At 56.2% G+C, this 13,149-nt stretch overlaps 1 protein-coding gene across 2 annotated transcripts; it reads left to right on the top strand.

The window, feature by feature from the left end:
• AMDHD2 (amidohydrolase domain containing 2) lies at positions 1-10,790 on the top strand. Of its 2 annotated transcripts, none has more exons than XM_069869834.1 (11): positions 1-101; positions 1,610-1,746; positions 2,384-2,523; positions 3,571-3,625; positions 4,069-4,281; positions 5,342-5,430; positions 6,021-6,165; positions 7,288-7,395; positions 8,113-8,181; positions 8,575-8,676; positions 9,055-10,790. In XM_069869834.1, the coding sequence occupies exons 1-11, from the start codon at positions 19-21 to the stop codon at positions 9,141-9,143; spliced, it is 1,230 nt and encodes a 409-aa protein (XP_069725935.1). In that variant the 5' UTR covers positions 1-18; the 3' UTR covers positions 9,144-10,790. The 2 variants fall into 2 exon arrangements, with proteins under 2 accessions (XP_069725935.1, XP_069725934.1); XM_069869833.1 differs by lacking the exon at positions 1-101 and adding an exon at positions 1,438-1,536 and having other exon boundaries at positions 1,582-1,746.
• Positions 10,791-13,149: the final 2,359 nt, after the last annotated feature.

Below are 13,149 nucleotides of genomic sequence, written 5' to 3'. Positions count from 1 at the left end.
CGGGCGCCGCCGCCCGCCATGCCGTCCAACCGCTCCGTGTCGGACGCGCCCATCGTCCAGTTCACCAACTGCCGCATCCTGCGGGGGCACCGGCTGCAGCGGTGGGAGCGGGGGGCGCTTTGTGCCGGGGGAGCCAGCGCTGCTGGGCGGAAGCTGGGGGGAGGGGGGCTGCTGTGGTCTGGGGCTGCTGCGGGTGCTGGTGGATTCTGAGGGTTCTAGGGGTGCTGGTGGGTTCTGGGGGTTCTGAGGGTTCTGGGGGTGCTGGTGGGTTCTGGGGGTTCTGAGGGTTCTGGGGGTGCTGGTGGGTTCTAGGGGTGCTGGTGGGTTCTGGGGGTTCTGGGCGTCCTGGTGGGTTCTGGGGGTGCTGGTGGGTTCTAGGGGTGCTGGTGGGTTCTGCGGGTGCTGGTGGGTTCTGGGGGTTCTGAGGGTTCTGGGGGTGCTGGTGGGTTTAAGGGGTGCTGGTGGGCTCTGAGGGTGCTGGGGGTGCTGGTGGGTTCTGGAGGTGCTGGTGGGTTCTGGGGGTGCTGGTGGGTTCTGAGGGTTCTGGGGGTGCTGGTGGGTTCTGGGGGCTCCGGGGGTGCTGGTGGGTTCTGGGGGTGCTGGTGGGTTCTGAGGGTTCTGGGGGTGCTGGTGGGCTCTGGGGGTGTTGGGGGTGCTGGTGGGTTCTGGTGGTGCTGGGGGTGCTGGTGGGTTCTGAGGGTTCTGGGGCTGCTGGTGGGTTCTGGGGGTGCTGGTGGGTTCTGAGGGTGTTGGGGGTGCTGGTGGGTTCTGGGGGCTCCGGGGGTGCTGGTGGGTTCTGGGGGTGCTGGTGGGTTCTGAGGGTTCTGGGGGTACTGGTGGGTTCTGGGGGTTCTGGGGGTGCTGGTGGGTTCTAGGGGTTCTGGGAGTTCTGAGGGTTCTAGGGGTGCTGGTGGGTTCTGAGGGTGTTGGGGGTGCTGGTGGGTTCTGGGGGTGCTGGTGGGTTCTGAGGTTTCTGGGGGTGCTGGTGGGTTCTGGGGGTTCTGGGTGTGCTGATGAGTTCTGGGGGCACTGGTGTGTGCTGGAGGTGTTGGGGGCTGCTGAAGGCCTCTGGAAGGTGCTGGGGGCCTCTGGTGGGTGTTGAGGGTGCTGGTGAGTGCTAGGGGCGCTGGTGGGTTCTGGGGGTTCTGAGGGTGCTGGTGGAGCCTGGGGATTCTGGGGTTGCTGGTGGGTTCTGGGTGTGCTGGGAGTGCTGATAGGTGCTAGTGGGTGCTGGGTGTGCTGGTGAGTTCTAGGAGTTCTGGGGATGCTGGTGAGTTCTGGAGCTGCTGGGGGTGCTGGTGGGTGCTGGGGGCACTGGGGGTGCTGGGAGCACTGATGGATTCTGAGGGTTCTGGGGGTGCTGCTGGGTGCTGGTGGTTGTTGGGGCTGCCAGGGCATCAGGGGTGCTAGGGGATCCCCAGGCCTCCCAGCCCCTCCAGGCCATCAGCTGTGGGATGCCAGTGGGATCTGCTTGCCTGGCCACCACTCTCACTGGGGCCGTGGCTCCCGTGTGCTCCATCACAGATAAAAATAAATGTCATCAATTGTTAGTCCTCCTACCCCCAACCCCCACATCAGGAGCTCGGGGCATGTGTAACTGTTCCTTCAGGGAGGACCTGTGGGTGCGGGAAGGGAAGATCTTGAACCCAGAGAAACTCTTCTTCGACGAGAAGGGCTCTGCTGACATCCAGCTGGACTGTAAGGACAGCATCATCGCCCCAGGCTTCATCGATGTCCAAATCAACGGTACAGTGACACCGTGTGCGCTTGCAGGGGTCCTGGGTTTGCTCATCCCGGGCCTTCAGACCCGGCTGCATGTGTGATGCCTGTGACTGAGTGCATTCCAGCTGCTTGGGAGAGGTGCTGATCACCAAACTAATAATAAAGAACAATTCTACCCGTGGGTGCTGCTGCCCTGTATCTGACTCCTTTGGCTGGGTGTGTTTCTCAGCATTTTATCCTGCCCCTGCACTAGCCAGATGCCCTCCCTACCCTTTCCAGGGTGCGGGGTGGATAGAGCAGGACTTTTCAAGGGAACAAACCCTACCTGCAGTCACTCTTACCTGCCTTGGTGGAAGTCAGACCCTCGGACCCACTCTTTGATGGGGAATCCTCAGATTTTGCCATGCATCAAAACAAAAAGGTGGTGCTTGTAGAAGGCTGGGATGCTGCGGGGAAAAGCGCTCCAAGAGGACAGCATTGGTTGGGTTTGTTCTTGTGGAATTCCATGGAAAGCTCTGGTGGAGCCCCATCCTCTGGTCTATGCTGTACAGACTGAGCAGCTCTGCCTGGTCACACAAAATGTTTCTTTAGTTGTTTTGGGTGGGAAAAAGTCCACTGGGAAAGTGCAGCTTCATCTCTGGGTTTTTTTTGCATGATGCAGGTGGCTTTGGGGTGGACTTCTCCCTGGCTACAGAGGACTTCAAATCAGGGATTGACCTGGTCAGTCAGAAAATCCTCTCCCATGGAGTGACCTCCTTCTGTCCCACCCTGGTGACCTCTCCTCCATCCGTGTACCACCAGGTCAGTGACCTCCCCCTCTCATCTGCTGGGTGAGAAGGGGCTGAGCCTGGTACCAAGATCATAGAATCATAGAATCACCAGATCGGAAAAGACCCACCAGATCATTGAGTCCAACCATTCCTATCAAATACTTAAACCATGCTCCTCAGCGCCACGTCCACCTGTCCCTTAAACCCCTCCAGGGAAGGGGACTCAACCCCCTCCCTGGGCAGACTCTGCCACTGCCCAGTGACCCTTTTTGTGAAAAATGTTTTCGTGATGTCCAGCCTGAACCTCCCCTGGCGGAGCTTGAGGCCATTCCCTCTTGTCCTGTCCCCTGGCACTTGGGAGAAGAGCCCAGCTCCCTCCTCTCCACAACCTCCTTTCAGGTAGTTGGAGAGAGTAATGAGGTCTCCCCTCAGCCTCCTCTTCTCCAGGCTAAACACCCCCAGCTCTCTCAGCTGTTCCTCATAAGGCCTGTTCTCCAGTCTCTTCACCAGCTTTGTTGCTCTTCTCTGGACTCGCTCCAGAGCCTCAACATCCTTCTTGTGGTGAGGGGCCCAGAACTGAACACAGGATTCGAGGAGCGGTCTGAGTGCTGAGTCCAGAGGGAGAATAACCTCCCTGGACCTGCTGGTCACGCTGTTTCTGATCCAAGCCAAGATGCCATTGGCCTTCTTGGCCACCTGGGCCACTGCTGGCTTATGTTCAGTCGCTGCCAACCAACACCCCCAGGTCCTTCTCCTCCAGGCAGCTTTCAAAGATGGGCAAGGCTGTCTCTGCAGAGACTCGGGGAGCTGCCTTGATGGAAAAGCCGTAGGCGTGAGGAACTGAACTCTACCCCTGGATTTCTTTCCCTTAACCTTTAGACTGCTGAGGCAGTGATGTCTCCCAGGTCAGCTTTGCATAGCAGGGCTTGCACCTGCCTTTTTTCTTTACCACCTGTGTTTGGCTGTTGGTCCCAAGTCGTGCACCTACAGAGCTCTCTGGGAAGCTCAGGCCAGGTTTGATTTGGAGGCAGGGGAGCTGTGGTGGGGGGTGCTGTGTCTGACAAACCCCTTTCTCCAGGTTCTCCCTCAGATCAGTATAAGGAATGGTGGAGCCCATGGAGCAGGCATCCTGGGTAAGTGGTTCTGTCCTTTGCTATCCTCTCTGGCACTGCTCTAGGAAGGTGATCATCTTTTTCCTTGTTAGAGGGAAAGAAGCTGCTGTAGGGGCAGCACAACTGGGGCTGGAGCTCTCTCGATGGGAGGGCTGTGTAGGTGGGCACTGACTCGCTTTCTTCCTCAGCCTGGCCCTGGCCTTTGCCGTGGTCTCTGCTGTCGTACAGCACTGCTCCTGCCCTTTTTGGCCCCATGGGTAACGGCAGCGGAGTGGCTTGGCTTGACCAGTTGCCAGCACCGCATCTTTTGCCGTGGTGCCCTCAGAGTTCCTTGAACCACACTGCTGCAGGAGTGAACATTTTGCTGCAGGAAGATGATGAAAGCTTGACTGGAGCAGGGCAGAGGCAGCGGGTTCCTTGGTGGGGAGAGGAAGGGTCTTGTATTTGTGTTCTTGTTTGGGCAGGGGCCCATCTGGAAGGACCATTCATCAGCAAGGAGAAGAAAGGGGCGCACCCGGAGCACTGCCTTCGCACCTTTGAAGAGGGTGCCTTCCAAGACCTGCTTGACACCTACGGGTCCCTGGAATGTGTCCGAATCATCACCCTGGCCCCAGAGATGAAGAGGAGCAGTGAGGTGATCCGAGAACTCACCAAGCGGGGCATCTGTGTCTCGCTCGGTAAGGGCTGGAGGGGAGGAGGCTGGGGGAGGCTCCGTCTCCCGGTGCCACAGGGCCCCTTGCTTGATCCTGTAGCATCTCTAACTGTGGCTCAGTGTGACTGGACAGGGCAGGATTTCCTTTTACGTGGCCCATGCGGAGGTGGCAGACGTGTCCCAAGTGGGAAACTTGCTTGACAATACAAATCTGTCGCCCTTTGCACAGTAAGGGCCAGATTTTATATGGACTTAGGAAGCCATAAGGGAGCAATTGGTGCTGTTCTAACACAAGGAAGAACAGCAGTCAGATTTGATTAAAGATGTAATTGAGGGCTAATAACGTGGAAGGGTTCAAACTCTGAAGTTCATCTGCTTTAGGCCTTATTTGACAGGTGAAATAATCTTTCAAAGGTTACAGTTGAGTTTTGATAAGCGTGATTTTCAACAGGAAGGGCTGTACAAGACCTCTGCCTCTGGGGCCCTCAGGCTGCTGACTTAAAACTGTCTGCATTTTTCTTGTCCTGTTTCCCAAACCCTTCTTTGCCGCAGATCATTAAAGAAATACTTTTTTGGTTAAAAAAGGGGCGGGGGGGGCGGAATTATTGAAGGTGAAATTAAAGGGCATTCACACAGCAGAGCATCTCTTATCTGACAGCCACAGAAAGTGAAGAAGCACAGAAAGGCAGAATTTGCTCACAGGGCATTATTGCTGTGCTCCACATTGGGGAAAATGGAATTTTCCTTCTGGGTAGTTTCATCCCCATCTCCTTTATTGGTCAAGTCCTCCCTTGACAGCTCTCTATGAAACCTTTGACCATCTGAGGACAGCAGAACGATGTGTCCTTGGACCTCTAGCCTAGCCTGAAGTCAACTGTCTGAGAGCAAGGCAGGTTGTGTAATGTGAATGATGAAGGTGTCCAGAACACCCACTGCCGGAGTCCCTGGCCAGGCACTTCTGCAGCGAGGCTGCCTCTTAGACCTGAGCCCAGGGGTATCAGAGTCCTCGTAGCAAAGCATTTTTGCTTCTATAGGGAAATAAATGGAGAGAAGGGCAGAGAAATGATGCGTTGGTCTGTCTCCAGGTCACTCAGTGGCAAATCTCTCCCAGGCCGAGGAGGCTGTGCAGCACGGCGCAACCTTCATCACTCACCTCTTCAATGCCATGTTGCCGGTGAGTAGCCGAGGGCCCTCGTCCTGCACTGTCTGCTTTCCGTACTTTCTCTCCTGTTCCCTGTAGCTGCAGATTGTCCCCAGCTTGTTTCATACCACGCCTCATAGCAGAGCTCTGAACCTCTTCACGTTCCCGCTGCCTGACCTAAAAGGGGGTCAAGGCTGTAGCAGATGCTTAAAATTTCAGGGAATGCTCAGATTCATCTGGGGGCAGGACGAGAGGGAATGGCCTCAAGCTCCGCCAGGGGAGGTTTAGGCTGAACATTAGAAAAAAAATTTTCACAGAAAGGGTCACTGGGCACTGGCAGAGGCTGCCCAGGGAGGGGGTTGAGTCCCCTTCCCTGGAGGGGTTTAAGGGACAGGTGGACGTGGCGCTGAGGAGCACGGTTTAAGTATTTGATAGGAATGGTTGGACTCGATGATCTGGTGGGTCTTTTCCAACCTGGTGATTCTATGATTCTATGATTCTAAAGGATGGAGCAGCCAGGCACTGCTTGCTAGAGAGGGCAGCTGTGTCCCCTGACAGGAAGGCTCTCGGGCCACAAGTCCTGGTGACGCTCCACAGCTTGTCCTCTCTCTCCCCACGGGCAGTTCCACCATCGCGACCCTGGGATCGTGGGGCTGCTGACAAGTGATAGGATTCCTGCTGGGCGGAGAGTCTTCTATGGCATGATCTCTGATGGCATCCACACCAACCCTGCTGCCCTGCGCATCGCCCACCGAGCCCACCCCAAAGGTGAGCCAGGCCAGGCCCACATGCTGCAGCCAGACATCCCGAGCACCATGCCACCTCCCGCAAAACACTTGTGCATGTGCTGAGGCTGCCCTCGCTGCCCTCGCTGCCTGGAAGAGGTCACAGCCATGTGCTGACCCACCAGCCCTTGGTCGGATGTGTCTTAGGGGTGCTTTGGCCCCTCTCGGGGAGGATCAGCACGGCACAGCGCTCGGAGCTGCAGCAAGGTTACAAGTGGTGTCCCCAGGGCTCAGTGCTGGGTGCAGCCCTGTTCAATGTCTTTATCAATGACCTGGAGGAAGTCCTTGAGTGCACCCTTAGCAAGTTTGCAGATGACACTAAGCTGGGTGGAAGCGTGGATCTGCTGGAGGGTCAGGAGGCTCCAAAGGGATCTGAACAGTCTGGACCGCTGGGCTCAGACCAACGGCAGGAGGTTTAACAAGGCCAAATGCCGGGTCCTGCACTTGGGGCACAACAACCCTGAGCAGCTACAGACTAGGAGAAGTCTGGCTGGAAAGCTGCCTGGAGGAGAGGGACCTGGGGGTGTTGGTTGACAGCGACTGAACACGAGCCAGCAGTGGCCCAGGTGGCCAAGAAGGCCAATGGCATCTTGGCTTGGATCAGAAACGGCGTGGCCAGCAGGTCCAGGGAGGTTATTCTCCCTCTGGACTCAGCACTGGTGAGACCGCAACTCGAATCCTGTGTTCAGTTCTGGGCCCCTCACCACAAGGAGGATGTTGAGGCTCTGCAGCGAGTCCAGAGAAGAGCAACGAAGCTGGTGAAGGGGCTGGAGAACAGGTCTTATGAGGAGCGGCTGAGAGAGCTGGGGGTGTTTAGGCTGGAGAAGAGGAGGCTGAGGGGAGACCTCATTGCTCTCTCCAACTACCTGAAAGGAGGTTGTGGAGAGGAGGGAGCTGGGCTCTTCTCCCAAGGGACAGGGGACAGGACGAGAGGGAATGGCCTCAAGCTCCACCAGGGGAGGTTCAGGCTGGACGTTAGGAAAAAAATTTAGTGATTGATGGAATAGTTGGACTTGATGATCCAGAGGTCTTTTTCAACCTGGTGATTCTATGATTCTAGGGTTAGTGGCAAACGTAACGCAGCCTCTTTCTATCTGTTCCTCAGGCCTGGTGCTGGTGACGGATGCGATTGCTGGCATGGGGCTGGCCCCAGGTCGGCATACGCTGGGTCAGCAGGTGGTGGAGATTGATGGGTTGAACACCTACATTGCAGGTAAGTGCCGTCCTGCAAAAGAGCTGGGGCAGCGCTGCTACTCCTGGAGAGCTTGGCAGCCTTGCAGAGCTTGTTGGTTGTGCCACCAGCATGGGTTTTGGTGCCTGGCTGGTTAATGGCTTTGCAGTGGCTTGGCCCTGGGAGAACGAAGCAACCTGTGAAGCGGGAGGTTGCCCTGGCCTGGGGGAGGGAGGAGGAATCTGTTGATTTTTAGCTGTCCACAACACCTTTGAACATCTTGCTGCCCAATGTCACAGATGCCAGAGGTTCCAATGGGGTCAGAAAAGACAGAGAAATCCCACAGATATCTGGTATCCCTTGTCTTTACTATAACACCATTACTTCTTGCAACTGACTTTTCCTAAACTGCAAGCAGTTGGAGACTGAAAAGATATTTTGGAGAAGGATTATTCCTTTCACAGTTCCCTTCCTCTGTCTCTGGCAGCAGGTGCCTATGTTGTGAGTTAGGGTTTCAACCCGTCCAGCTGGTGTCATGGTGGAACCGCAGGGTGATGTCCCAAATCCTCTCCCTGCCCTGTGCTCACAGGCTCTCTCTCACCTCACTCTGTCACTTGGCAGCCATGGCTGTGGTTCCTTTGAATCGCTCTTCATGTGGCCCAGGATTTCTACCCCTTTTGGTCACATTATGCTTTCCCACCGCTGTGCTTCTTGCTCTGAGTTGTGGGACTGCTCAGGGCCATCCTGTTCCCCTCCCAGGCACAAAGACCCTGAGTGGCAGCGTGGCGACCATGGATACGTGTGTGCGACACTTCCAAGAAGCTACAGGTGAGCCTTGTCCACAACATTGACTCGCTGTGACCACTTCAGCAGGGAGCTCTGACTTGAAACAATGAGAAGGGCTGGGATCAGCAGCACTGACCTCAGATGAGCACCTTTTCGAGGCGACATTTCATTTTAATTCATAGCACTAATGAGAGGTGAACTCTCTTTCTCCCTTCGCACAAAGGTGAACAATTTTGCCCTCCCTCGGCCCTAGGTGTTCAGTTTTCCGTTTCCCACTGTCTCCATAGGAATGTTTCCCTTCTCCAGCTCCATATGGCTGTGGTGAGGGTGTTCCAGCTTGGGTCCCTGCCTTAGCCAGGGGTGTTCAGGCCACTCTGGCAGTGGGGCTGTTTCCTGCTGTTTGCTGTCCTAATGCTTTCCCCTTCTCTGTCCAAGGGTGCTCGGTAGAGACTGCGTTGGAGGCAGCGTCTCTGCATCCTGCCCAGCTCCTGGGGATCGAACACAAAAAGGGAACACTAAATTATGACTCCGATGCAGGTACTGGTATGGGGACAGCAAGGTACTGGGATGGGGACCACAGACTGAGGGCTCCTGGGTGCTGAAGCAAAGCAGGGGCTTTTGCAAATGCATCTTTATTCCCTGCTTCAGTGTGAGCTGCGGGGAGACTTGCTCTGCCTGGGATTTGCTCTAGGCTTTTGCTCGAGTGGTTTTGCTCTTGGACACTGGTGGCGTTTCATCAGCCCTCATCTTGGCCAGGCATGGAGCAAGAGCTGCCGTAGCAGGGATAGCAGAAGCTGTCCTGCTTCTGGGTCTGGGTGGGGAGAAGTTCTTTCCCAGGGAGCCCAGCTCCTTCCAGCCAGCTTCAGCCCCTCTGTTTCTCTGATGGCTGCTTCTTTTCTCTCTTGTCCAATGCAGATTTCCTGATGCTGAATGATGATCTGTATGTGCAAGCCACATACATCGCGGGTGAGGAAGTCTGGAGACAGGATGCATTCAGCATGTGACACTGGGCCGTCCTCGTGCCCTCTGAGGCTCCCTGGCACCGTGGTTGCCAGCTTGGGTAACCACCCCACTTCTCTCTTTAAATTCCTTCCTGCAACTCCCTTAAAGGAGCCTCATACCAAAGAGCTGCGTTTTCCAGCACAACTGCTGCTTCCAGTTACAGCCATGCCTACAACAAATTTGTTGGTGCTCAGTTGGTGAGTGGGGGATGCAGGCAGAGGTGCCTGGGGGAGGACCGTCCATCCCCGGAGCCACCTGAAGGACTGCACAGCTCTCCTGCATGAAGTCCCCAGACAGAGGTGCTCCCGTCGCTGTCTTACAGCAGTGTGAAGGCGTCCCAGCCTTTGCATTGTTTTATACAGCACACACTGACCTGGCCCAGGCCCGAGGCAGGCTCAAGCCATTTCTGTTCCTCTGCCTGCTCTTTGCCTTGCTCCTGGGCAACTGTGGCTGGTTAGACGTCAGCTTCCACCAGCTCACCTCGCAGCTCTCCACATTCAAGGTAGCAGTTGTGTCAGCAGCAGCTGAGGATCACATCCTGATCCCTGGGCATCCCACTGTCGTGTGTCCTCCAGAGTAAGACTGTCACGGCTCGCTGACTCAGTGCCATTGCGGGCTGGAATCTGCGTGGGCTGAATCCTCAGGGCAGAGATCAAACCCAGGAAAAATGAGGCATTGCTGGTCCTTTGTGCCTTTTCCCTGCATGGGCGTTGAGTCCACAGCACATGGTTGCGGCTGCAGACATAGACAGCATCCTGCCACAGAAAGCAATGTCCCTGTGTTCTATCTCAGTGGGTTCTGCAGCCTCTGTGCCCAGCCATACCTAGCGGAGCCTTTGCATCATCTGATGGGTTTGTGCATTCCTCAGGCCATAGAGAGGAAGCTTTTGCTTTAGGGGATGCATCTAGACTGGCAGTGATGGGCTCACAGCCCTTGGTCCGGCTCAGGGACTGAGGGAGGGGAGAACTGCAGTGGTTTCATGGCCTTCCAAGACACTTGATGACAGCTCGTTACTCCCATGCTCGTGATATTCTTCTCCAATACTTGACTATCAGCTCTTCCTGACACTGGACACTTCTAGGTGAAGACTGATGCTGATTCCAAAGCTATTGCAGTAGAAAAGCCTGGCAATAAGCCTTGGGCCACTTCTGAGGAGCCTCAAACCCATGAGGTGGTTTCTGTAGTGAGGGGAGGGCTTAGGGGAGGGCTTAGGCAAGGGCTCCATCCTGGCAAGGGTGGAGGCTGCGAGGCAAAGCAGGAGCCTGGGTGGATTGGCGGGAGTGTGTTGATTTTTCCGGTATCTTTTTATAACCTTTAACAGCAACATTTGAAAGTGCTTTCCTAGTACTTGAAAGGTCTGCTGGAATAACGGGCAGGCCAGGAGGATTTCTGACATCACCTGCCACCATCAGCAGAAGCTGTCAGCTCCATGATCCAATGCATTTGATGGAAACACCAAACACGGTGTGTGAGCTGGGATGTGCCACTGTGCCAGGAACCTTGGCGGGGGTACTTCTGCCTGCGGCTGGGAGAATCCAAGAGAAAATGCATCTGAAACGAGGGGTCTGACTGTTGGTTTTTTTTGTATTTCCGAAACTAAATAATCCAAATGAAACCTGAAATAGAAATGGGATCGGGCTGTGCCCAGAGCTCTGTTTGACCCCTCTGTTTGCCAGATGGATGCGGTGGTGTCTGGACGGGGCTGGGGGTGCTGGGATGGGGCTGGGGGTGCTCCTGGGGGCAGGGAAGCAGGAGGGAGGTGGTGGCTGGTGATACATGCTGGCAGCCCAGCACAAACCCTGTCCTGGGCTGCATCCAGAGCAGTGGGACCAGCAGGGAGGGAGGGGATTCTGCCCCTTTCCTCTGCTCTGTGAGGCCCACCTGGAGCCATGGGTCCAGTTCTGGAGGCCTCAGCACAGGAAGGACATGGAGCTGTTGGAGCAAGTCCAGAGGAGGCCATGGAGATGGTCCAAGGTGAAGTTGGTGAGGAGTCTGGAGAACAGGCCTTATGAGGAGCGGCTGAGAGAGCTAGGGTTGTTTAGGCTGGAGAAGAGGAGGCTGAGGGGAGACCTCATTGCTCTCTCCAACTACCTGAAAGGAGGTTGTGGAGAGGAGGGAGCTGGGCTCTTCTCCCAAGGGATGGGGGACAGGGCAAGAGGGAATGGCCTCAAGCTCCACCAAGGGAGGTTCAGGCTGGACATTAGGAAAAAAATATTTTCACAGAAAGGGTCATTGGGCACTGTCAGAGGCTGCCCAGGGAGGGGGTTGAGTCACCTTCCCTGGAGGGGTTTAAGGGACGGGTGGATGAGGTGCTGAGGGACGTGGTTCAGTGATTGATGGGAATGGTTGGACTCGATGATCCGGTGGGTCCTTTCCAACCCAGTGATTCTGTGATTCCAAGGGCTGGAGCACCTCCTGTACAAGGACAGGCTGAGAGAGTTGGGGTTGTTCAGCCTGGAGAAGAGAAGGCTCTAGGGAGACTTCAGAGCAGCTTCCAGTACCGGAAGGGCTCCAGGAACGGTAGGGAGGGGCTGTGGATCAGGGAGTGCAGGGAGAGGAGGAGGGGGGTGGTTTTCAGCTGAAAGAGGAGAGATTGAGAGGAAATCTTGGGAAGAATGTTTTGCTGTGAGGGTGGGGAGGTTGCCCCGAACAGTGGCGGCTGCCCCATCCCTGGAGGTGCTCAAGGCGCGGCCGCTCGGGTCGCTGATGCAGGCGGAGGCGGCCCTGGACATGGAAGGGGGAGGCGGCTCGAGGTCCCCTCGGTCCCACCCCCGGCCCGGCGGCGCCGCCTCTTCCTGCGCGCAGCATGGAGGGGGTGAGCTCCTCGGACCGCTCCCATCCCCCCCCCCAACGCCCTCTTTCCTTGCCTTTTCTACCCCCCTTCCTTCCCTTCCGCCTCTCCCCCACTCCCTCCCACTTCTCCCCTTCCTCTTCTCCCTTTCCCTTCCCCCCCTCTTCTCTCCCCTTCTCCCTCTCCCTCTTCCCTTCTCCCTCTCCCCTTCTCCCTCTCTCCTTCTCCCTCTCCCCTCCTCCCTCGCCTCGCCTCCCCTCCCCTCCTCTCCCCTCCCCTCTCCCCTCCCCTCTCCCCTCCCCTCTCCCCTCCCCTCTCCCCTCCCCTCTCCCCTCCCCTCTCCCCTCCCCTCTCCCCTCCCCTCTCCCCTCCCCTCTCCCCTCCCCTCTCCCCTCCCCTCCCCTCTCCCCTCCCCTCCTCTCTCCCCCCCCCTCCCCTCCCCTCTCCCCTCCCCTCTCCCCTCCCCTCCCCATTCCCCATTCCTCTCCCCATTCTCCTCTCCCCATTCTCCTCTCCTCTCCCCATTCTCCTCTCCCCATTCTCCTCTCCTCATTCTCCTCTCCCCACCTCTCTCCCAGCTGGAATCCCATCACGGGTCTCCTGGCGCAGATGTAGTTGATGTTGAGCTCAGTTCTGTGACATGGGGTGTTGGCAGACGGGTGAGCACCAAGTAAGCACAGAGGAAAAGGAGAGCTCCTCCATTTGGGGCCTTTAAAAAGAAAGGAGGATGTTCCTGAAATCGGGAAAGGAGGTCCCTAACACTGGTGTTGTTTCTCCAGGCCGGCACTTCTCCATATGGCACAGGGCACACGGGGGTCGTTCTGCCAGCCTGCGTGCCGATGGTTATGGGTTGCAGTTATTTACTCTGATATATTCTATTTCTTGTAAAACTGATGCATGTTAATCACCTTTCCCAATACTAATTGGAACAGGCGTCCTGCCCGTTATTGAGCCTGAGCTCTGCAAAGCAGCCCTGACCCTGTTTCATTGGCATCCAGGCCCCTTTGAAGTTCCCACGTAAGGTTTGAAGTCGGGGTTATCCCGACCTCCATCCTTTTTGGCTCCTGAAGCAGTGGCGAGATGCTGATTTTCCTCAGTCTTCGATACCTTTTTGCCTTTCTTCTATTCTTCAAGTATCACAGAACTGTTCTCTAGTTCCTAAGATTAGATTAAATATTATCATGGACCCTATGTAGCAGATCATATTAGTTTGCTCA

Source organism: Phaenicophaeus curvirostris, chromosome 16 (genome assembly GCF_032191515.1).
Source record: "Phaenicophaeus curvirostris isolate KB17595 chromosome 16, BPBGC_Pcur_1.0, whole genome shotgun sequence".
NCBI lineage: Eukaryota > Metazoa > Chordata > Aves > Cuculiformes > Cuculidae > Phaenicophaeus > Phaenicophaeus curvirostris.
Note: the sequence above shows the minus strand (reverse complement) of the source record. Positions and strands in the feature narration are given on the sequence as shown.

What these genes read in the sequence shown, in the direction of transcription:
- AMDHD2 (XM_069869833.1), top strand. Translation starts at nt 1,455, where the DNA reads ATGCCAGTGGGATCTGCTTGCCTGGCCACCACTCTCACTGGGGCCGTG. An exon ending in GGGCATCTGTGTCTCGCTCG is followed by an intron (nt 4,282 to 5,341) that starts GTAAGGGCTGGA and finishes GTCTGTCTCCAG; the next exon opens with GTCACTCAGTGGCAAATCTC. An exon ending in TCTTCAATGCCATGTTGCCG is followed by an intron (nt 5,431 to 6,020) that starts GTGAGTAGCCGA and finishes CCCCACGGGCAG; the next exon opens with TTCCACCATCGCGACCCTGG.